Below are 24,602 nucleotides of genomic sequence, written 5' to 3'. Positions count from 1 at the left end.
TAACACAATTAAAGTTAATAATAGAAATGTAACAAATGCCCAACATCACCCGCCTGTTTACCAAAAAAAACCCAATTCAAATGCTCTCCTCAGAGTCAATGTAACCAACACTTGTTTGGAAAAAATAAGGGAGAGAATACTGCAGTGTCTCACCTCGTATGTCTGCATACAGCTCTCAATCTCAGCCTGGCTGAGGGTGACAGTTCTGGGTTCTTGCGGCGGATCGATCCAAGACTTCTTGTCCTCTTTCCCCTGGCTTACATTTTTCCTTCGCTTACACAGAGAATCACATCCATTCAGCGAAGCGGTAGCACTCTTCTCCCTGGTTTCCTGCTGAAATGCAGATTTAGCATTAGGATCGTTGTGGCTGTGAGCTTGTAGATCGGCCAGTTTTGCTATTTTGAAGGGCGGAGGGTGAAAATGAAAGTGGTCTGTCCACGGCAGGGTTAGGGTTCCCCAATACATTTTCCTCGAGGGCCATATTTTGACTATAGGGTACCAGGCTGGGGGGCTGAGTCCGCACGGGCGAAATTATTATTAATATAAATATATTATTTCATGAATTAATTAAGCTTAGAATAGATGTAGAACAGTTGTTCTCAACCAGTGGTCCGGGGACCACCAGTGGTCCTTGAGTGGGTTCCAGGTGGTCTCCAGCTAAATGATGGAGACCAAATGGACCCTTATAGATTTTTAACTCTTGAGAGTGTAAAATGATTTCATTTTCAGGGAAGACCCCGTTTGAAAACATATGGCACTCATCTTTTAATTTGAAGGATGCCCAGTTTGACATGCAGAGGCTACTGACCCCCATTTAATGCCATTTATATGTGGGACTGGGACCTCAATTTATTATAACTTTTATTCATAAAAGTCAATGTCAACTTAGCTCTGAGAGAGTACAAATGGACCTGTTATGGTCCATTTGGTTCCATTTGTACTCTCTTGAACATGATGGCAGGGCTCTAGCAGTGATTCTCATAATTTAAAAAAATCACACCTGTGTGAACCGAGTGGTGCAACTCCCCTCTCTCCCCCCCTCCTCTCTCTATCTCTCTCTCTATCTCTCATTAGCAGGCAGCAGGCACAGCATACCCCTCTCTCTGTTTCTGGCTCCCCCTACTGGTATTAAAAAGTCACATACTCGTGTTGTTCCAATTTCACACATGCGCACACCACTCGTGCTCATGACAACAGGATACAGGTACACGGACAGTGCTGGTTGTAGGAGTGGTTGCACCACTCAAAAATAAATAAAGAAATGTTTTTTTGTTGTTGAAATTCTTCCAGGGGCCACAAGGGGGTGCATATTGGGGAACCCTGGTCTACACACAGACACACACACACACACAGTCACACACGACACACCTGAGACGGCGCCTCGCAGTCGCTGTCGTCGTCGCAGCTGTCGAACATGCTCGCCGCGTACATGGACCCTTCCTCCACCAGGGTGGGACTGTCCTCCAGGGAGCCGCCGTCGGCCGCCGCCGCCGCTGCTTGCGTTTCCGCCGCCACGTCCCGATAGTCCACCTTCTCGGAGAAGCCGACCTTCCGCTGGCGCAGGGCCGTGTCGCTCATGTCCCACTCCTCCTCCGTGAGCCGGAACCCGGCCTTCAGGTCGCCCCTCTTCTTGGGCTCCCCCCCCGCGTTGCCGTTGGCCCCGCCGCCCCCTCGGCCCCGCCCCCTCGCCCCCCCCAGGAAGGAGTAGTAGGCCGTCATGGACGTGGCCTGAGCCTTCCCCAGGGCCAGGCGGCCGTATTTGAGCGCGATGGCCTGCAGGAGCTCCCACAGCACCCGGGGCGTGAAGACGCCCAGCTTGTGGTGCTCGTACAGATACGGCTGGAGGACCTCTTTGATGTTCTGGAGGAACTGGCGGAAGATCAGCAGAGTGGCGAGCATCTGTGGAGAGAGTTGTGAAGGAGAACGGTGAGTGCATGCACGTCCAGCATGTACGACGTGTTGTAGATACTCGTTATCTACATTAGTTATATTGTTGTAGAACGGGGATGGGCAACCTTCACTTAACCCTTCACTCACGTCAAAATCTAAAAACCTCATGTTTCTGTATCAGTGGTGTTCAATATTTCATGTCAAGGACGCCAAAAATGATATGTATTTGGCCACCGACCCCCATCTGAAAATATGCTGTTCCAGGGACCCCCCCCCCGGAAGCAAAGTTAAAAACGTTCTCTCTCTGAAAGAATATATATTCAAAGATTTGCGACAAATGTTCATGATTTGTTCAACAATAGCAGACCTACTACAAGCTAGCCTACAAGCTCCTAGCTTGTATAGATCTGCTATTTTTCAATAGCTAAAGTATAACATAATGCTTAAAACACCAAAAATATTATTGACTTGCTAACTTTAATTACTTAGTAGCTTTATGAGTAGTATTAAAATGTTACTGTCTTTTTTTTTTATGTCCAATGTATTTGTATTTCGTTTATAAAGTTAACAACTATAATTAAAGGCATTTGAAAGGAATTTGAAATTAAATAAAAATGATACTTTTCAGGATTCCAATTGAAAAATTGCCAAAAGTTATTCAGGATTTCAATTCAAATAATAGCAAAAATAGCCGATCTACAAGCTCAAAGCTTGTAGATCGGCTATTGTAGATCAGCAATTTTATTGCTAAGACAGTAATATGCAATGTGGCCCTCTGAAGTGAGTGTGGAAATAATAGTGGCCCTCTCCATCGTCAAAGTTGCCCACCCCTGTTGTAGAAGCCCAAGATACAAAAGTAGCACAATGGCTAAATTATGTATGATGTTGTCATTTTGCCGAAATGTAAGGCTTTTTGTTTGTAAGGTTTGTTGAAAGTGTAACATCAGAAGACTCTCACAACTGACGAACAGAAATGTATTTCAAAAGAAAAAGCCTCTAGCGTCTCTCCGATTTAAGTATCAGCTGTGGTTACCTCCTTCAGTCGCTCCATATCCTTGAGGTAGAATCCAATGTAAAAAAGGCTAAGGTAGGAGTTGATGAATTCAAACTGTGGAACAAAGAGTAAACATTACAACTGCATAAAAGAACCATACATCATCAATACCAGTCCTCTCTATTGAAATATAAAGCAGCAAAACAAAATGCCTGACTTACAAAAACCATCTTGATGATGAGATTATTCTCATAGGCACTCTGAAGTCTATAGTTCTCTGGAAAAAAGACCCCAAAACAGGTTCACAAAAAGTATTATTCGGTGTGCAGGTGAATAGTGAAGAGTGAAATGAGAGTAATGGCAGTTCCCTTGCCATGCGACTGTTGCCCTTACCTTTGCTAGAGAAGCCAGTTACAGGCAAGGGAACATCACAGTTACAGTTACAGTTCCTTCATCAGTATGCATGTGGCTATATATACATAGACATTGTTCTCCTCCTCAAACTATTCCACACACTAACAATAACAAGTTCCCTAGCATTAGCAGCTGTCAAATGCAGCTTTGTTTAACCACTTAAAGATGGAGTGCCATGAGTTTTGTATTTTTTTCCTCTCCAGTTTTTCATGTGTTTTATGAGGTGACAGTACTTCATTAGACCCCGTGGGGTTGTTTGTTGTGTGCAATAATGTCTTCCCTTTGTATTTAGGGTTTCTTCCTGTAGGCTGAAACCTTGACAGTCAAACATGCCAATGAAAAAAAACAGTGATATAGTGACATCACAATATCATCCCCTCCCCCTTTATCATACAACAGCTGTGGGGGGCGGCTTCAGTTTAGATGGACCCACCCATCACCACCCACCAGGCAAACCAGGCATACTTAATGAACTGGTGGGCGTGTCCACATAAAAAAGATTTTTCTTTTAACAAATACTGTACACTTTTTTTAAAATAAATATTATATTATATAATAATACCTGATGATAATGGTTTAGGGTGGGGGGAAAAAAATCATGGCACTCCATCTTTAAAGGTAGGGTAAGTGATATTTTTTGATTGAAACAGGGGTCTCTCCGGCTCCTTAATAAACAGGAGGTGGGTTGCAAAATGTCAGCCTATCAGGAGAGAGTAGTAGAGTAGTCGCCATGAACGAACCAACATCGTCAATGTATCGTATCGTCAACCGTGTATCGCGGTGCGTATCGTATCGCTGTTAAAATGTAACGTTACGCCCCAATAGAGTCGCACTCTCGGAAATAATTCCCCACTCATTTTTCACATTTCAAAAAGTATTAATTTAAAGACCTTTAAAGCCTCGACCAAAACCAACAGCCCGAGTTGACAAATCATAAAAATAAACACATTATGTTTGAGCCGAACAAATAATTAGAAAGAAGGGGGAAAAAACTGCCCTTTTTTTCATCTTTCTAATTATCTATTCCGCCCCCCAATTTCTTTTGTTTATTTTCATGATTTGTCAACTCAGCTGTTGGCTTTGTCCAAGGCTTAAATGTCTTTAAATAAATACTTTTTGAAACATCTATGGGGAAAATGAATGGGGAATTATTTCCTCGTGCACTCGTCGTTCTGAAAGGGGGGACGAGACTGCGACGCTTATAGAGTACACATTTATCGGTTTCATTTTTTTATAGCGTTCCAGTTCCAATTTTGTCAGCTCATTTCTTTGCGTCTAGACTCATTATTTGTTTACAAACTTTGAGACTGACCTGAAGACAGGTGATTGTTTCATCATGTAATAATTTCCCAACAGATCCCCAAACCTGTGGTTTCGCGGAGCGCTGGTTTCAGTTCATTCAACCTCCTTGTGTGTTACAATTTACCGGTAGGCCTTTGGCAGACACTCTTAACCCATTCTGACCTGAGATCAGATTCATACGAGGTTTCCACTGGACACACACTGTTCTGATTAACCCATTCTGACCTGAGATCAGATTTAAAAAAATGTCAGTCGTTCTTCGATTTTTCAAAAATAGCAGACCTACAAGCTCGTAGCGCGCCACTCGGTGGCGCGCTATGAGCTTGTAGATCTGCTATTTTTCAATAGCTAAAGCATAACATGATGCCAACACCAAAATGGGTGCCCGGTCAGAATGGGTTAATCCAGAGCGATTTACATTCAGCAAGAACAAAAAGCATGGCAATACATTACATACATAATGTGTGTTGACTAGTGAGGCACGCCCTACAGAGAAATTATTAAAGGTATATTCAGTGATTTCACTTAATTCAAATATCACTTATTTTTTTTGTTTGTTGTGATAATCCCCTCTACTATAGAGTGTGCTGACCATATAAGGAGTTCCTCCCTGTCCCCAGTTAACCCCTGGGGGTCAAAAAACCTTAGGTTTAGTTTTTGACTCTCTATCCTGATTGGACGAAGGCTTAGGTCTCACAGCCAAAAACGAAACCTAAGGTTTTTTGAGTGAAATCACTGAATATACCTTTCAACACTAGGGTAGCTTGGAGGTCTGCCAGAGGCAAATACTTCTTATAACTGTCAGGGGTGCAGCCCCCCATGGTGCTGGAGTTTTTACGTGCAGCTGCTGCTGGTCAAAATATTCTCCTAAAACTTTTATAGTTCCATTTTTAAGCCACTGTGTTGTTGTTGTTGCCACCGTTTAGTTCGTTGTGATCCGTGAACGCATCGTCGGCACAAAGCCAACAACAAAGCACCCCCACCTTTGTCATGTTCAGGAAGATTTCTGGTACCACCAGAGGAGGGCCTTGGTACCAGTGGTGGCACTAGTACCACGGGTTGAGAATCAGTGCTCTAGTCTATAGCAATGAGTACCATCAGAATATAGAGCTGGGCAGGAACCCCTTTTTGGTGTCTTATACCCCCTAAGGCCGGGAACCCATATTTGGGTTCTGTACAGTATGTACAGTATTCAAAAATTACAAAAGAAATGATGCTGCTATATACATATTTGAAGTTTTTCAGAAAACTTAGGTCAGGCTTTAGAAGGCTTTTTTTAGAATCGGCCGTAGGCCTAAATGGGTCAGCACCAGCAGTCCAACACCTGTTTTAACCAAAGGAAATCACTTACCCTAGGCCTTCTTCAAAAAAAGAATAACCAAAAAAAGTTCCTTTATTATTTTTTAAATAGCCGCAATCTTACAAGCTCACACTCACAATGTGTCGTGTTGCAACACGTTGCGAGCATGTCGATCTGCTATCTTCAAAACATTTTTTACAAAAAAATGGGCATCCATTTTCACCTATATCGACATGCCCAATATAGGAACACCAAAGTCAAAAGTGGTTCATTGATCTTAATGGCTTATTTGCTATTATTGCTGCCTAGCAAAAGGGGCGTCCAAAAAGAAGCAACACATGAGCACTGACTGACTGCTTGATAGTTGTTGGTGTTGAGTTGACTGTTCAAGTGTGTCTCCAGGCTCTTACCCATGTCGTTGAGCCAGTAGGCGATCTTCTTGTACACCTCATCACATATGGTCACAGTAATGGCCAGGATGATCTTAGGAATGAATCTGGTGATGCCAGGAAGTTCCTTGATGTCCATCACCACCTCCTGTCAGACACATCAAGGGTATGAGACACAATAATTGTTATTATCCCATTTAACCCGTTCTGACCTGAGATCAGATTCTAAAAATGTCTTCTACATCCTGGACAGTTTTCTGAAAGAGCTATATGTTTCTATGTCAGTCGTTCTTCGATTTTTCAAAAATAGCAGACCTACAAGCTCGTAGAGCGCACTATGAGCTTGTAGATCTGCTATTTTTCAATAGCTAAAGCGGCAAACAGTCGACGCCAGCGTACAACGTGTCAATGTAGATTGGCTATAGTTGAACTATTCAAAAATGTCTTTCAAAATAGTAAAAAAAGGAAAAGAAGTTTAGGGATAAGGGGGTTTAGCAGTGACGAAAATGGAGCCCATAGTCGACTAAAACTGGACTAATACCATTTCAGGTGACTAAAATGTGACTACAACTAAATGAAACTTATTCAAAAGACTATGACTGAAACTAAACTCAAACACTGCTTCGTTGGGCTGTATTTTTTTTGCTTTTTGCATCACTAACCTGCAGTTCCAGACAGAGCAGCATGGCCATGAAGACAAAGCAGAGACAGAGCAGGCATATGGGCAGGCTGACGAGCCACCGGAACAGGGTCCTCTTCCAGGGGGGGTAGTAGAACTCCTCACAGCCCGTTATGGGACTGCACCGCTTCACCCCCTTTTGGGACAGAAGGTGTGGATATTTGTACTTTAATTAACATGTAAATATGAAATAAATGCTTAAACATGTAGCTAGGTGTAATGTTAAGAGTCCACAGAAGTGAACCTTTCAAGTCTGTTCTCTCAACTCGCTGTTATCTGCTGTTTTCTATAAGCTATATCTCCAAAAACTGGTGGGTCAAACTGAACAACCAATATGGTAATATTGACGCTATGATTCCCTGCTTTCATATGACATGACAAAACGGAAAATTTGAAAATCAGAAACGGTCACATAAATTGGCATTTACGTTGGAAGCCTTTGTGAAAAATGTGCTTCCCTCCGAGTCGAAATCCAGCATTTATCAGGCTCAACACCAATTCCTAACTGATGTGTTGTTCCGTGTTCGTCGTTTGGTAAAATAGGTCACCGTTTTGTGAATACATCATTATTTAATCTTTTGCATCTTTCAGTCACAATTACATTTCCTGTGGTTATTGTTGGTTGAGGTTAGGAAAGAACGGCAGTTGGTACAGTCTACAGATCAAGCATAACAAAATAAACTCAACCTTCACAAGAAGAATGCATTGATTATCATGAATAAATACAGAAATAAGCATTAATTAACATTTAGTTACTAATGACATTTAGTTAACATTAGTTAACGGTCTACATGTTGATTAAGGTATCAAACGAACATCAGTAAACAGTTGATCAAAATGTTGGTTTCTATTTTGTAGGCCTCAAGATCAGGTAGATTATAGTTATTAACTTATAGTCACCATCACCAATGTACACAGTTTTTAAATGTACAAATATTTATTTCCAATACAAAATAAAATAATAATAATAATAATAATATAATAGGTAGTTAAACAAGTCGACTAGTAAACTAGTCAACTAGTAAAAATGACTAGAAGTGAATACCCTAGAATAGGCATAACGCTCTGGTTGTTTATGCATCTCTGGTCTATAATCCATTATATAAGCATACTAATACATAGGACACACGAATAGTTAGGCCTGACGTTAAAAAAACTGTCTTCTAAATTCTGACAGTTTTCTGAAATACCTCATGTTTCTGTATCAGTGGTGCTCAATATTTCACGTCAAGGACCCCCAAAATTCTATATGTATTTGGCCACCGACCCCCGTCTGAAAATATGTTGTTCCTGCAGGAACCCCTCAGAAGCAAAGATTTGAGTTAAAAACGTTCACGCTGAAAGAATATATATTCAAAGGTTTGTGCCACATTTTCACGTTATTTTTCAATAGCTAAAGCATTTTCACGTTATTTTTCAATAGCTAAAGTATAACATAATGCTTCAGACACCAAAAGGGGTTCCCGCCCAAAATGGGTTAAGTACTCTTCCTATAGGCTCTAGGTTCATTATCCTCACATCTAATTTAACAAGGCTTAAGTTGGTCACGTGCCAAAAGCGGTGGACAGAAACTGTGGACATTATGCTGTTGCCCCAACACCGGCAGAAACAAGGCCTTTTAACCAGGCTACTTACACACACTACAACTCGCTTACAATTCGCAAACCTGGCAACACTGCTCTGTGTTCTCATAGGCCCACCAGGCCCGCCCCCACACTACTTCTTTCAGTCTCACAATCAGCCATCTTGCTTTTTAGGGCCCTCGCAGGATAACAGAAAGAAGGAAGGGGAGAAATTAGTGCTTATCCCTTCTAAATCCCTGTATTTACAAAATAAAACACTCAGCGAATCCCTTAGTTAAATCAACATTGTTCATTGTCACTACTTGGATTGTACCGAAATATTTACATTACACGTATAGCTGTTGCTATTTTCGCCTGCCAGCCCACCGCCGACTACACACGCCTGCACACACACACACACACACACACACACACACACACACACACACACACACACACACGCCAACTACGTTCACTTAATGGGGCCAGTCCTTCACAGTGACACACGCGTTAGATGAACCACGCGACCGGGATGGTTTCTACCCCTCAATGTCGTGCATTTGCTGCGCCCTTCTAATGCTGCGCCACGCCTACTCTATACTGCTCCATGCGACTCGAACAGCGTCAGCAGCAGCAGCTCCGAGCCTCCGTCAGAAAGGCTGCCCACAGCACTGCACAGCCCCACACCCAAATGAATCGAATGAATGAATAAGGCGCTTATCTCGCTTTTGCTCAGTGGATGGGACATTTACATTAAAAGCAATCGGATGGACGCGTGGATAACGGCATGGCTGTGTGCAATCGGAGGGAAAGCTTCCATAATCCATATAGCTTCCATGCTAGCTGCTTCAGACACAGGGGAGGGGAGGGAGAAATAGTGCGAAATAGCGCTTATGCAACAATTACCCTAAAACACAAACACCTCAACTCGATGTCATTGTGAATAAGAATTTCGAGCGAAATAATAATTTTTGGAAGGACACTTTCACCCAGTATCAAGCTAAATGTGGAAGCCGTGTGTGTCACACCAAAACGGGTGACCTATAGATTCCTGTAACCAGCCTCTCGCACTGCCTGCGAGTTGGCTCCGTCTAAGGCTCCGTCTCATGAGCACATTTAGAACTTCCGGTCTGAGAGCTAGCAGATTTAAGACATCCGGTTGCTTTCAGAATAAAATAAGGTTATTTAATTCGTTAATTAAATCATTTTTACATTACATTATTAGTATTATTATTACATTACAGTTATTGTAAAGACACACATTATGTTTCTGTGTAAAAATAAGTAATTAAATAACATAAAAAAGTTATCTAAATGGATAAATGCTATTCACTGGAGTGCATGGACTTTATAAAGTGGACACTGGACAAAAGACGGCTCCGCCAGGCAACTATCTGGACATACCCACGCGTTTGGGAAGATGTCCTCTACCACCCCACAGTCTCCGCTAAGCGGGAGAGGTGTAAAATTCACAGCAGCAGAGCTTCTACTGGGGTCAATGCAAAAAAATGTACCGTTTCCGGACCCAGAATGGACACTGGACAAAGAGGCCTCCGCGAGGCAACTATCTGGACATACCCACGCGTCCGGGGAGATGTCCTCTACCACCCCACAGTCTCCACTAAGCGGGAGAGGTGTAAAATTCAGAGCAGCAGACCTTCTATTGGGGTCAACACTCAAAAAAGTGCCGTTTCCAGACCCAGAATGGACACTGGACAAAGAGGCCTCCGCGAGGCAACTATCTGGACATACCCACGCGTCCGGGGAGATGTCCTCTACCACCCCACAGTCTCCGCTAAGCGAGAGAGGTGTAAAATTCAGAGCAGCAGAGCTTCTACTGGGGTCAATGCAAAAGAAATTACCGTTTCCGGACCCAGACTGGACACTGGACAAAAGACGGCTCCGCGAGGCAACTATCTGGACATACCCACGCGTCCGGGGAGATGTCCTCTACCACCCCACAGTCTCCGCTAAGCGGGAGAGGTGTAAAATTCAGAGCAGCAGACCTTCTATTGGGGTCAACACTCAAAAAAGTGCCGTTTCCAGACCCAGAATGGACACTGGACAAAGAGGCCTCCGCGAGGCAACTATCTGGACATACCCACGCGTCCGGGGAGATGTCCTCTACCACCCCACAGTCTCCGCTAAGCGAGTAAATGGGTGCTTATATTTCTATGTGAAATGTGGTGATGCTGGCATCACAATAGATGCCAGCATCACGCTGCCTCCGTCTAATAAGCACATTTACAACTTCCTGTTTGGAAACCGAAACAGATGCTTCTGACATTTGCCTGTGCGTGCTTAATCGTTGTACTTCTGAACACATTTCCCAAATCTCAGTGATTTATCCACACATCGCTGTGTGTGTGTGTGTGTGTGTGTGTGTGTGTGTGTGTGTGTGTGTGTGTGTGTGTGTCGCGTCGCCCTCCAGCTGCAATTGCGAGTGTGCGCTGTGTGCAGGGCACACTACTGAGTTTAAAACCACAGCTGAAACATGAATTGGAGTCAATTCCCGCAATTTCCTTCTTCCCATATTGCGCTGCAACGACACTAGGATTGAGCCCCCCGAAGGGGGGCGAAATTCTAGTATTGTACAGTTGATATCACACACACACACACACACACACACACACACACACACACACACACACACACACACACACACACACACGTAAGTACGTACGTACGTATGTACGGGGGTAATTATATTGCGGGCGGGATGCTAATATCATGCACAGTGCCAGTGGCACTATGTGTTTGATGGCTTGAATGAGCTCAACGGCCACACGCACGCACAAACTCACTCAGTATCTCATGCACTCACTCGCGCGCCTCGATTAATATTAAATCCACGATGATCCCACTCATGATCGCAAGCAGCGGCGTTTCCTAATCCAGCGCTAATACAACGGATGACAGGCGGAGGGAGAGACGGACAGAACTGAAGACTTTGTTTACGTCAACATACGGTCAGTGTTGGAAAAAGTACTCAAATGTTTGACTTAAGTAAAAGTATAAATACACACACACACACACACACGTAAGCCCATGCCAATAACACTACAAAGCAACAGCTGTGCGCGGTAAGCTATTCTGAAAATTACCGCGCCCCAATATTTTGTACAACCTGGCAAAGCACAACATACTGATTGTTTGGAGAATGAAAATCTCTTTTTATCAATGTTCAAGGTGTTTATTGTCACACAGATGTACAGGTGCAGCATTGTGAAAAACTTACGTTGGGTGTTGCTCCACAATACACATAAGTAAAATAGTAAATTTAAATAACAATACTAAGTATAAAAGCTTTTAAAAGTTTTAAAGGACTCAGATCAGTATACAAGGCCGTAATACCACGGAACATGACATAAGTCAAAGGTCGCATTCACACTAGAATGTTATACTGCGAATCCTGCTGCGTGTTGTCGGAAAGTGCGCTTCGTTTGGTGAAGGCTCATTCGAACTCTGATGCGGATTAAACAACCGCATTCTACTTTGCCAAAAGAACGGTGGGTTTCGCTTTGCTTCCAAGCGCGCCTGACTTCGATTCACTGCAGGTGTGAACGCAATCCGAATCAATGAAAAGGAAAGGAAGCAAAAGATGTCCCGTTATAGCCCATTACCGTGGATAGACGTGGTCAAAATGAGGAGACCGAAGGGCCGTTACCGTTGATAGACGTGGTCACATGATGTCCCGCCAGGGCCGTTACCATGGATAGACGTGGTCAAATGAGGAGGCCGAAGCCCTCATCGAAATTTGGTCAGACGAGCACATTAATCAATTGCTTAAGGAAACACATAAAAACACACTGCCGTGTACAGAATATTCTGTCTGTCTTTGTGTAAACATGGAGGGCTGTCACTGTGTGTGGGGATCCGAGTGGAGACTTTCTTCATCTGGTTTGAATATAAATACTTCAAAATTAAACACATGTTTCGCTCAGCATGATCTATAAACTGTACAGCTAACGTGGCATATGCATAATAATTGTATATGGTGATCGGATCATCAATGGGATCCTGGGGGCACAGATTTTAATTTTGAGCTCCCGTCTGCGCTGTGGGGTTCCCAAAAGAACACGCACGCACGCACGCACGCTGTGTAGTTTATGAATATTGAACACAGTGATAACGTTCCCTGCTGCGTTTCCTTGGTGCGGTTTGACACAGCGCAGTGTGAAGGCAAACGCAGCACATTAAATAAGCAAGAATGATGCTACGAGCACAGTTGTCGTGGCCGAGTGGTTGTGTGTGTGTGTGTGTGTGTGTGTGGTTTCCACCACATGTTGTGTGCTGTGGGAGCACAGTTTGTCTTCCCTTGGGAGCGGGGTCTGTCTGTCGGATCTAGTTTTAGTCATAGTCTTTTAAATACAATTTCATCTAGTCATCTGAAATGTCTAGTTTTAGCTGACTAAAAGTCATAATATTTTTGTTGAAATCTACAGCTGATTTAGTCTAACTAAAATGTATCTTGGCGGGGCAGACGCGAGGTGTTGTAATGCCTAATTTATAATTAGACGCATTGAGCTCTTAGATCTATTTTGGAAGGACAAAACCCGTGCACCACCAGGCATAACATGTGTTGTCGTGGCCGAGTGGTTAAGGCGATAGACTAGAAATCTATTGGGATCTTCCCGCGCAGGTTCGAATCCTGCCGACAACGAACTCCTTTTATACGGGCAGCTGTCCCCAGTTCGACCCTTGGCTCGCCCGGTCGATGTGTCTCTGAGCCAAAACACTGAAACCCTAACAGATCCCTGGGTGCTGTATTAATCTGCTCCTAATTAGGATAGTTAAATTTGACAACAAATATTATTATTCATTATTGCAGTGTTAATTTTGACAGTCTTTTGAATACAATTTAATTTAGTCATCTGAAATGTCTAGTTTTAGCTGAGTTTGAGTTTATTTCGGTCATTTTTACAAAACAGATAAACAAAATAGGTTTAAGCAATTTACATTGCTTAATTTACATTACTTAGTCAACGCAGTGACTAGTTCTAACCGAAAAGGTATGGGCTGAAGAATAAAGCTTATTTTGCCCACCTTTTTATATAATACAAATAATACTAATAATAATAATAGTCTGTGATCAATTATCAAAGTAGCATAATTTATGAAAAACACAAATTAAAAAAAGAGTAATATCATAGAAATATTACTAAAACAGAAAAGGAAAAAGAAATATAACAAAAGTAAACAAGATGTTGATTTACATTTGTCCTTATTATAACATACTATAATATAAATATAAATATAAACATAAACATAAACATAAACATAAACATAAATATAATTATAAATAGATTTCTAAATATAACCATAATTATCTAAATGTCTATACATGAAAATGTATACATATTTTTTTTTTTTTCCTTTTTACAAACATATACAGCCAAGCACCCATTCAACCGTTTTCTCATTTTGTTTGTTCTGCTGCTATATATGTATCAATTATCTTTGCTTTAAATAATTTCTTGTATGTTTGTATTGAATTTGACAATTTAAGCTCGTTATCTAATGAGTTCCACAGTTTTACTCCTATTACAGTTAGACATCTCCCCATGGTGTTTGTCCTTGCCTTTGTTGTCTTAAATATAGCTGTTCCCCTGAGGTCATATTTGCTCTCTCTTGGCTTGAACAGCTCCTGCATGCAGCTTGGAAGTGACTTATTATGAGCCTTGTATATTATTGCAGTGGAGTTGAGGTTGACTAAATCTTGCAGTTTCAGTGTACGGTTTTCAATAAAAAGTGGGTTTGTTGGTGCATAATAGTCAAGACAAATTTACAATTCTAATAGCTGACTAAATATCATAATATTTTAGTTGAATATATATCTACAGTTGATTTAGTCTAACTAAAATGTATCTTGGCGGGGCAGAGACGAGGTGTTGTAATGCCTAATTTATAATTATCCGCTTGCCGAAAATAGCGCATTTGAGCTTTGAGCTCTTAGATCTATTTTCGGAGCACAAAACCCGTGCACCAACAGGCATGACATGTGTTGTCGTGGCCGAGTGGTTAAGGCGATAGACTAGAAATCTATTGGGATCTTCCCGCGCAGGTTCGAATCCTGCCGACAACGAGTTCCTTTTATAAGGACAGCTGTATAGCTGAGTGGACAGACCGCCCATTCGCATCGAGTCTACCGGAGTAGAGGTGTGCTGTACTGGACGGACACAGAGAAGACACACGTAGCTGCGTTGGAGCTGAGGCGTCGCTCAAAAAGTGTCCACTAAGGTCGTTTACGGTCGTCTATCGAATGTGCTATGAAATGTAGTCCAGGCTGCTTTTCCAGCACCTGACAGTCGCCTTGTGGTTAGAGAGTGTCTGCCCTGAAACTGGGAGGCCGGGGGTTGTGAGTTACTAAAGACTGTAAAAATCACACCCGTGTGAACTGAGTGGTGCAATTTGGGATCTATTTTCGGAGAACGAGACCGGTGCACCACCAGGGATTACATGTGTTGTCGTGGCCGAGTGGTTAAGGCGATAGACTAGAAATCTATTGGGATCTTCCCGCGCAGGTTCGAATCCTGCCGACAACGAACCCCTTTTATACAGGCAGCTGTCCCCAGTTCGACCCTTGGCTCGCCCGGTCGATGTGTCTCTGAGCCAAAACACTGAAACACTGAAACCTTAACAGATCCCTGGGTGCTGTATTAATCTGCTCCTAATTAGGATAGTTAAATATTATTACTCATTATTGCAGTGTTAATTTTGACAGTCTTTTGAATACAATTTAATTTAGTCATCTGAAATGTCTAGTTTTAGCTGAGTTTGAGTTTATTTCGGTCATTTTTACAAACAGATAAACAAAATAGGTTTAAGCAATTTACATTGCTTAATTTACATTACTTAGTCAACGCAGTGACTAGTTCTAACCGAAAAGGTATGGGGTGAAGCATAAAGCTTATTTTGCCCACCTTTTTATATAATACAAATAATAATAATAATAGTCTGTGATCAATTATCACAGTAGCATAATTTATGAAAAACACAAATTTAAAAAAAAAAGTAATATCATAGAAGTATTACTAAAACAGAAAAGGAAAAACAAAAGTAAACAAGATGTTGATTTACATTTGTCCTTATTATAACATACTATAATATAATAATATAAATATAAATATAAATATAAATATAAATATAATTATAAATAGATTTCTAAATATAACCATAATTATCAAAATGTATATACATGAAAATGTATAAAATATTTGTTTTTGTTTTCTTTTTACAAATATATACAGCCAAGCACCCATTCAACCGTTTTCTCATTTTGTTTGTTCTGCTGCTATATATGTATCAATTATCTTTGCTTTAAATAATTTATTGTATGTTTGTATTGAATTTGACAATTTAAGCTCGTTATCTAATGAGTTCCACAGTTTTACTCCTATTACAGTTAGACATCTCCCCATGGTGTTTGGCCTTGCCTTTGTTGTCTTAAATATAGCCGTTCCCCTGAGGTCATATTTGCTCTCTCTTGGCTTGAACAGCTCCTGCATGCAGCTTGGAAGTGACTTATTATGAGCCTTGTATATTATTGCAGTGGAGTTGAGGTTGACTAAATCTTGCTGTTTCAGTGTACGGTTTTCAATAAAAAGTGGGTTTGTTGGTGCATAATAGTCAGACAAATTTACAATTCTAATAGCTGACTAAATATCATGATATTTTAGTTTAATATATATCTACAGTTGATTTAGTCTAACTAAAATGTATCTTGGCGGGGCAGAGACGAGGTGTTGTAATGCCTAATTTATAATTATCCGCTTGCCGAAAATAGCGCATTTGAGCTTTGAGCTATTAGATCTATTTTCGGAGCACAAAACCCGTGCACCACCAGGCATAACATGTGTTGTCGTGGCCGAGTGGTTAAGGCGATAGACTAGAAATCTATTGGGATCTTCCCGCGCAGGTTCGAATCCTGCCGACAACGAACTCCTTTTATAAGGACAGCTGTATAGCTGAGTGGACAGACCGCCCATTCGCATCGAGTCTACCGGAGTAGAGGTGTGCTGTACTGGACGGACACAGAGAAGACATACATAGGGACACACGTAGCTGCGTTGGAGCTGAGGCGCCGCTCAAAAAGTGTCCACTAAGGTCGTTTACGGTCGTCTATCGAATGTGCTATGAAATGTAGTCCAGGCTGCTTTTCCAGCACCTGACAGTCGCCTTGTGGTTAGAGAGTGTCTGCCCTGAAACTGGGAGGCCGGGGGTTGTGAGTTACTAAAGACTGTAAAGATCACACCCGTGTGAACTGAGTGGTGCAATTTGGGGTTGGTTTGGCCTGGTGGGTGTGACAAGCAGCCATTGTTTCCGCTGTCCAAAGAGATGTCTTTGCTGTTAAAAAACGTAATGACTTTGCTGCTCTAGTCTTGGTTCATCCTCACCCTTTCTGTCCCCTGCGGTGGTTTGTCTCCAGCCCAGTAGTATACTTAGGCTGGTTCCATTCCATTGGCAGACATTCTTTTATAGCGACAGTTCACAAATCTTGCTGCTGTGTTCGCACATTGTTGTATTTCTCCCAATAGGTATTGGAGTTTTTTGTCGTTGAACATGTTTTCAAACTCATTGTGTGTGTGTGTGTGTGTGTGTGTGTGTGTGTGTGTGTGTGTGTGTATCTTGGCGGGGCAGATGTGAGGTGTAATGCCTAATTTATAACTAGACGCATTGAGCTCTTAGATCTATTTTCGGAGAACGACACCGGTGCACCACCAGGCATAACATGTGTTGTCGTGGCCGAGTGGTTAAGGCGATAGACTAGAAATCTATTGGGATCTTCCCGCGCAGGTTCGAATCCTGCCGACAACGAACTCCTTTTATAAGGACAGCTGTATAGCTGAGTGGACAGACCGCCCATTCGCATCGAGTCTACCGGAGTAGAGGTGTGCTGTACTGGACGGACACAGAGAAGACATACATAGGGACACACGTAGCTGCGTTGGAGCTGAGGCGCCGCTCAAAAAGTGTCCACTAAGGTCGTTTACGGTCGTCTATCGAATGTGCTATGAAATGTAGTCCAGGCTGCTTTTCCAGCACCTGACAGTCGCCTTGTGGTTAGAGAGTGTCTGCCCTGAAACTGGGAGGCCGGGGGTTGTGAGTTACTAAAGACTGTAAAGATCACACCCGTGTGAACTGAGTGGTGCAATTTGGGGTTTGTTTGGCCTGGTGGGTGTGACAAGCAGCCATTGTTTCCGCTGTCCAAAGAGATGTCTTTGCTGTTAAAAAACGTAATGACTTTGCTGCTCTAGTCTTGGTTCATCCTCACCCTTTCTGTCCCCTGCGGTGGTTTGTCTCCAGCCCAGTAGTATACTTAGGCTGGTTCCATTCCATTGGCTGACATTCTTTTATAGCGACAGTTCACAAATCTTGCTGCTGTGTTCGCACATTGTTGTATTTCTCCCAATAGGTATTGGAGTTTTTTGTCGTTGAACATGTTTTCAAACTCATTGTGTGTGTGTGTGTGTGTGTGTGTGTGTGTGTATCTTGGCGGGGCAGATGTGAGGTGTAATGCCTAATTTATAACTAGACGCATTGAGCTCTTAGATCTATTTTCGGAGAACGACACCAGTGCACCACCAGGCATAACATGTGTTGTCGTGGCCGAGTGGTTAAGGCGATAGACTAGAAATCTATTGGGATCTTCCCGCGCAGGTTCGAATCCTGCCGACAACGATCACCCTTTTCTAGCTATTTCAAATGAACTGCATATCTTTTACTGTATTTTGTTTTTCCAAAACGTTGTGTGTGTGTGTGTGTGTGTGTGTGTGTGTGTGTGTGTGTGTGTGTGTGTGTGTGTGTGTGTGTGTGTGTGTATAATGACCCAAAACTTAGGAAAGCCTTAGCCTAGCCCTAGACTGCAATAGAGAAAGGCCGCCACAGACAGACCCCACTCCCAAGGGAAGACAAAACTATGCTCCCACAGCACACAAAATGTGGTGGAAACAGAACCACACTTTCTAACCACCTGCCCACTATAGCAAGCTATCAGAGACGGACACTTCACATAGATTGCACACACACAAAATTGCACACACACACACACAAAACAACATGCCAAACATCATCATCCGTGATTTGTAAGTTGAAAATGTGCTACAGAATGCAAGGAAATTGAAGGGCACGGGTAAAAGGCAAATCGAATTCAGAACACTTGGAAAAGGAACTGTAATAATGGTATGGGATGTAATGGAAGGTAATGATACGGCTGATTTGATTTTTACAGTCTTTAGTATGACGTCGACCTCCCAGTTTCAGGGCGGACACTCTAACCACAAGGCCACTGTCAGGTGCTTGAAAAGCAGCCTGGACTACATGTCATAGCACATTCGATAGACGACCATAAACGACCTTAGTGGACACTTTTTGAGCGGTGCCTCCGCTCCAACGCAGCTACGTGTGTCCCTATGTATGTCTTCTCTGTGTCCGTCCTTCTGTCCGAGCGAGCACGGACAGCTGCAACACATAATGTGGCCAGTAGAGTACATCACAGAGTAAAGTGGCACAGAGTACACTACAGTACGAGCCCTGGGCCGTTCCTGGAGGTCTGGATGTTCCGGGGCCCCCAAACTGACCCCCCCCCCCCCGGGACCCCCACACGGTAACTATCACTTCTCAACCGTTTCGGACACGGGCGGCTCGCCGGAACTGGGCTGGACGGATAATTCCAATTCGCAGCATGCTACAGGTTTGAAACTTGGTGTGTGAACTTAGACCACCAATAGAGGGTATGCGCATGCATGCTTAAAGTGAATGGCACATCGAGTGGCAAATAAAGTGGCAAAGCAATGTTTAACATTGTTTAACGTTGTTTAATGCAATCAGACAGGACTTTTCTGTTTGGATGCATGGGTTGTCAAGGCCAGAAAGTAGTTTGTTGCCACTCAGTAGGCATTCCTGCATAACTTCCGGGTTTGATGATGATGTCACACGCATACACTCTATAGGGACGGACTGTGATTGCTGAAGCCACACCCCCTCTGTGTTCCTATTGGCTGGGGTTTAAACAGCTATAACTTCAGTTCGCAGCATGTGAAAGTCTCAAAACTTGGTTTGTGGACTTAGACCACCAATAGGGACTGACTGTCATTGCTGAAGCCCCGCCCACATGTGTTCCTATTGGCTGGGCTTTAAACAGCTATAACGTCAGTTCGCAGCATGTGACAGTCTCAAAACTTGGTTTGTGGACTTAGACCACCAATAGGGACAGACTGTGATTGCTGAAGCCCCGCCCCCTCTGTGTTTCTATTGGCTGGGGTTTAAACAGCCATAACTTCAGTTCCCAGCATGCTAAAGGATTCAAACGTGGTAGGTGGTCTTATGGGATGGGCTGTAATTGCTGAAGCCCTGCCCCCTCTGCTTTCTTTTCCTATTGGCTGGGGTTTAAACAGCCATAAGATCCCAGAATGCTACATACAGGTTTCTGCCATGAAACCTAAACATGGTTTCTGTCATGACACCCAAACACTCTGAGGGCAGTGGAAGGTGTAACCCAGAAAAGACAACAAAGCGAGTTAAAAGTACCCTAGAGAAAAAGTGATTATATTGAGTAAAAGGTTATTTGAGTTAAAGTAATCAAAGTGAGTACCGAGGACCGCGTGGCCTAATGGATAAGGCGTCTGACTTCGAATCAGAAGATTGAGGGTTCGAGTCCCTTCGTGGTCGGTTTACTGTGTACAAGTCAAAGTTCCGTGGAATGAACCATTTTGACTATATGGAAGTGTCTATTTGTACGTGTCTATATGTTTTGATGAATTGAACAAGGTGGACCCTCTTGTAAACAAGTGTAATGCTTAATTGGGTCGTCCACTCACAGTTAACAGTCTTTGTATTGAGTTTGTACTTGAAATGTACTGTAATTCTGCAAACTGTTAATAAATAAATCAATCAATCAAAATAGCTTTCTTTTTCTTTTAAGCATGTTAATACTTTTAAATGTATATTCCATTGATTTTGTAATTTTATGTACCTTCTAAAGGAACATTCTGCTTAAATAAATCTAGTTCTAATCTACAACATACTTTGCAGGACTTTTATAGTTACTTTACTAAAGCACAGACCTTTATTATAGAACCCTGAACCCTTTATGTCTTGTGAGTATTGTTACAAAGCACTATGACTATAAGTATAAACATATTATAATGCATTATAAGTATGCCTAGGATGCAAAATAGACATGGGATATCCTACATAACAAGTGCTACCCAATTGTGTGGCTGAAAGAAAAAGGAATGCGCCCAACGTGGGGCTCGAACCCACGACCCTGAGATTAAGAGTCTCATGCTCTACCGACTGAGCTAGCCGGGCATACAGCATGCGCTCACCCATCCCCCCCTACATCCTTGTTCCTTTCACTCTGTTCTTTCTAGACTGAGCCACGTGGTGTGTAGCGGGGGTGGGGTGACAACACATTGCGGTATGAATGGAAACCTCTGCCTTACTGCTGGAATTTCGCCTGCGGGGGGACTTCAAGACTACAGATCACATTACTCACTGCTGCGCAAACATATCACTCCAGTCTGCCACCGATTCACAAACACTGATGATAGTAGTACTTGGACACTGGATACGCTCTCGGCCGGGGCACAAAGTGACTTGTAAATAGGGGTGCCTGCAGTATTATCCAGTTGTCGTGGCCGAGTGGTTAAGGCGATAGACTAGAAATCTATTGGGATCTTCCCGCGCAGGTTCGAATCCTGCCGACAACGAACTCCTTTTATACGGGCAGCTGTCACCAGTTCGACCCTTGGTTGATTTAGTCTAACTAAAATGTATCTTGGCGGGGCAGAGACGAGGTGTTGTAATGCCTAATTTATAATTACCCGCCTGCCGAAAATAGCACGAGCTTTGAGCTCTTAGATCTATTTTCGGAGCACAAAACCCGTGCACCACCAGGCATGACATGTGTTGTCGTGGCCGAGTGGTTAAGGCGATAGACTAGAAATCTATTGGGATCTTCCCGCGCAGGTTCGAATCCTGCCGACAACGAGCTCATTTTATAAAAGGCAGCTGTCCCCAGTTGGACCCTTGGCTCGCCCGGTCGATGTGTCTCTGAGGCAAAACACTGAAACCCTAACAGATCCCTGGGTGCTGTATTAATAGCACAGTCTGCTCCTAATAGGATAGTTAAATTTGACAACAAAAAGTGGACACAAATATTATTATTATTCATTATTGCAGTGTTAATTTTGACAGGAAATGTTTATCTAATTTAAATGGGGGCTCGTCCGTACATAATTCATTGATTGATTGATTAGATTGTTTGGTTAAAGCAGAAATAACGTGCAATTTAAAATGTTTTTTTTTAATAGTTTGTCTATGTCCCTCAAAGTTGTTACTTGTCACGCCTCGCTCCTCTGCCTTTGAATTTGAGCTTTGACTCATTATTATTATTATTATTAGGTTCAAACCACTGGACTGATATTTGGCTTGACCTTAATGCTTATGTGGTTGATGTTCTGTATTTGCTTAAGTCAAGAAAGGAAGTTGTTGTTACTATTCTTGCCTTTGTACTTGTTTACTAATACTGCAGTCTAATGTTTACTAATACTGCAGTCTAATGTTTACTAATTCTGCAGTCTAATGTTTACTAATACTGCAGTCTAATGTTTACTAATACTGCACTCTAATGTTTACTAATACTGCAGTCTAATGTTTACTAATACTGCAGTCTAATGTTTACTAATACTGCAGTCTAATGTTTACTAATAATGCAGTCTAATAAAACCAGGCTTGTTTCCATTCCATGCCAGCTTGGAAAATCAACAATGGTGGACATTGTAAACAAAGTGGAAATGCTAATTTGGAACTGAAGACTGAAGGAGAGGAGGAATTATACAAAGTAGGGTGACATTGATGACATCACCATGAGGACAAAATCAGTTGAGCTGTTCCTGAGAGCAATTTCCATTAAAGCACATACTGTATAATATGATTGTTCAAAATTGGTTATTTGTGGGGATAGAAAACACACATGGGAGCCCCAAAAACACAAAAGAAATGGAAAAAGTAGAATTTTATGTTATAGGTCCTTTAAGGGTTTAAATAAAAATAATAATTATAATTATAATATATTTTTTCCCCGTTTATCTTGGTTGGGAGTTTCACACTTGAGTTTGCTTGTTTGTTTTTGGTTAGGAGCCGGACAGAGAAAGCATTTGGCCCCAGTTTCCAGCATAGAGTTACAACAAAGGTAAGTGTTGTGATGTGTTTGCAAGTGTTAGTTACAGGTGTTTTTAGTTGGAACAAATCACTTAGCGACCGGCACCGTTAGGGTCAGTTGTTTGTTCCTTTCTTTGATTTACTCTTAGTAGAGTTTTGGTTAGCGGCGGATCTTGGGGGTAGGTGGCAGGAGGGGAGAAATCCTCATGCCTGGGTGCCGATGGTAGGTAAAGATAGGTAAGTTAGTTAGGAATAATAGGTAAGTTAGGGGGGGGTTTGTTCCATTTTGATTAAGGTTACTGTAATGCACTTTGTAATGCACAGCCCCAACACTTGGTTTTGTTAGGGTTTTTTGTTGTAAATTTCATACAAAAATAAATGACTTCAGCTACAGATAATTTTAATAAGTCTCCGTCAGTGGGGTTACTCGATATTTGTTCGAAGGATCAGATATTGGTCATTGCTAAACATTATGACATCACAGTGACAGAAAAGCTCAAGGCAGCAATGAAGGCCAGTAAAATCAGTGGTTAGATCTCTCAGATCTATTTTCGGAGCATGAAACCCGTGCACCACCAGGCATGACATGTGTTGTCGTGGCCGAGTGGTTAAGGCGATAGACTAGAAATCTATTGGGATCTTCCCGCGCAGGTTCGAATCCTGCCGACAACGAGCTCCTTTTATAAAAGGCAGCTGTCCCCAGTTTGACCCTTGGCTCGCCCGGTCGATGTGTCTCTGAGCCAAAACACTGAAACCCTAACAGATCCCTGGGTGCTGTATTAATAGCACAATCTGCTCCTAATAGGATAGTTAAATTTGACAACAAAAAGTGGACAGAAAATATTATTATTATTCATTATTGCAGTGTTAATTTTGACAGGAAATTTTGATCTAGTTTTAGTCATAGTCTTTTGAATACAATTTAATTTAGTCATCTGAAATGTCTAGTTTTAGCTGACTAAATATCGTAATATTTTAGTTGAATATATATCTACAGTTGATTTAGTCTAAATAAAATGTATCTTGGCAGAGACGAGGTATTGTAATGCCTAATTTATAATTATCCGCCTGCAGAAAATAGCACATTTGAGCTCTTAGATCTATTTTCGGAACACGAAACCCGTGCACCACCAGGCATAACATGTGTTGTCGTGGCCGAGTGGTTAAGGCGATAGACTAGAAATCTATTGGGATCTTACCGCGCAGGTTCGAATCCTGCCGACAACGATCTCCCTTTATAATGGCAGCTGTCCCCAGTTCGACCCTTGGCTCGCCCGGTCGATGTGTCTCTGAGCCAAAACACTGAAACCCTAACAGATCCCTGGGTGCTGTATTAATAGCACAGTCTGCTCCTAATAGGATAGTTAAATTTGACAACAAAAAGTGGACACAAATATTATTATTATTCATTATTGCAGTGTTAATTTTGACAGGAAATGTTTATCTAGTTTTAAATGGGGGCTCGTCCGTACATAATTCATTGATTGATTGATTAGATTGTTTGGTTAAAGCAGAAATAACGTGCAATTTAAAATGTTTTTTTTTAATAGTTTGTCTATGTCCCTCAAAGTTGTTACTTGTCACGCCTCGCTCCTCTGCCTTTGAATTTGAGCTTTGACTCATTATTATTATTATTATTAGGTTCAAACCACTGGACTGATATTTGGCTTGACCTTAATGCTTATGTGGTCAAGAAAGGAAGTTGTTGTTACTATTCTTGCCTTTGTACTTGTTTACTAATACTGCAGTCTAATGTTTACTAATACTGCAGTCTAATGTTTACAAATTCTGCAGTCTAATGTTTACTAATACTGCACTCTAATGTTTACTAATACTGCAGTCTAATGTTTACTAATACTGCAGTCTAATGTTTACTAATACTGCACTCTAATGTTTACTAATACTG

The 24,602-nt window shown here is 42.1% G+C and overlaps 1 protein-coding gene across 2 annotated transcripts in view; it reads right to left on the bottom strand.

The window, feature by feature from the left end:
- ano8a (anoctamin 8a) overlaps positions 1-24,602 on the bottom strand; it is a 53,757-nt gene that overhangs the window by 11,049 nt on the left and 18,106 nt on the right. Inside the window, exons 9-14 of one of the 2 annotated variants that reach the window (XM_080777672.1) lie at positions 6,952-7,104; positions 6,311-6,437; positions 3,106-3,161; positions 2,924-2,998; positions 1,369-1,899; positions 154-333 (exon numbers count right to left, since the gene is read on the bottom strand). In XM_080777672.1, the coding sequence (XP_080633798.1) occupies positions 154-333; positions 1,369-1,899; positions 2,924-2,998; positions 3,106-3,161; positions 6,311-6,437; positions 6,952-7,104 (1,122 nt within the window). The remainder of the gene's footprint in view (positions 1-153; positions 334-1,368; positions 1,900-2,923; positions 2,999-3,105; positions 3,162-6,310; positions 6,438-6,951; positions 7,105-24,602) is intronic. The other variant, XM_080777673.1, reaches the window with a different exon arrangement.

This window comes from Protomyctophum bolini, assembly GCF_963924005.1.
Source record: "Protomyctophum bolini genome assembly, chromosome: 12".
Classification (NCBI taxonomy): Eukaryota; Metazoa; Chordata; class Actinopteri; order Myctophiformes; family Myctophidae; genus Protomyctophum; species Protomyctophum bolini.
This window is presented reverse-complemented; position numbering and strand designations above follow the sequence as displayed.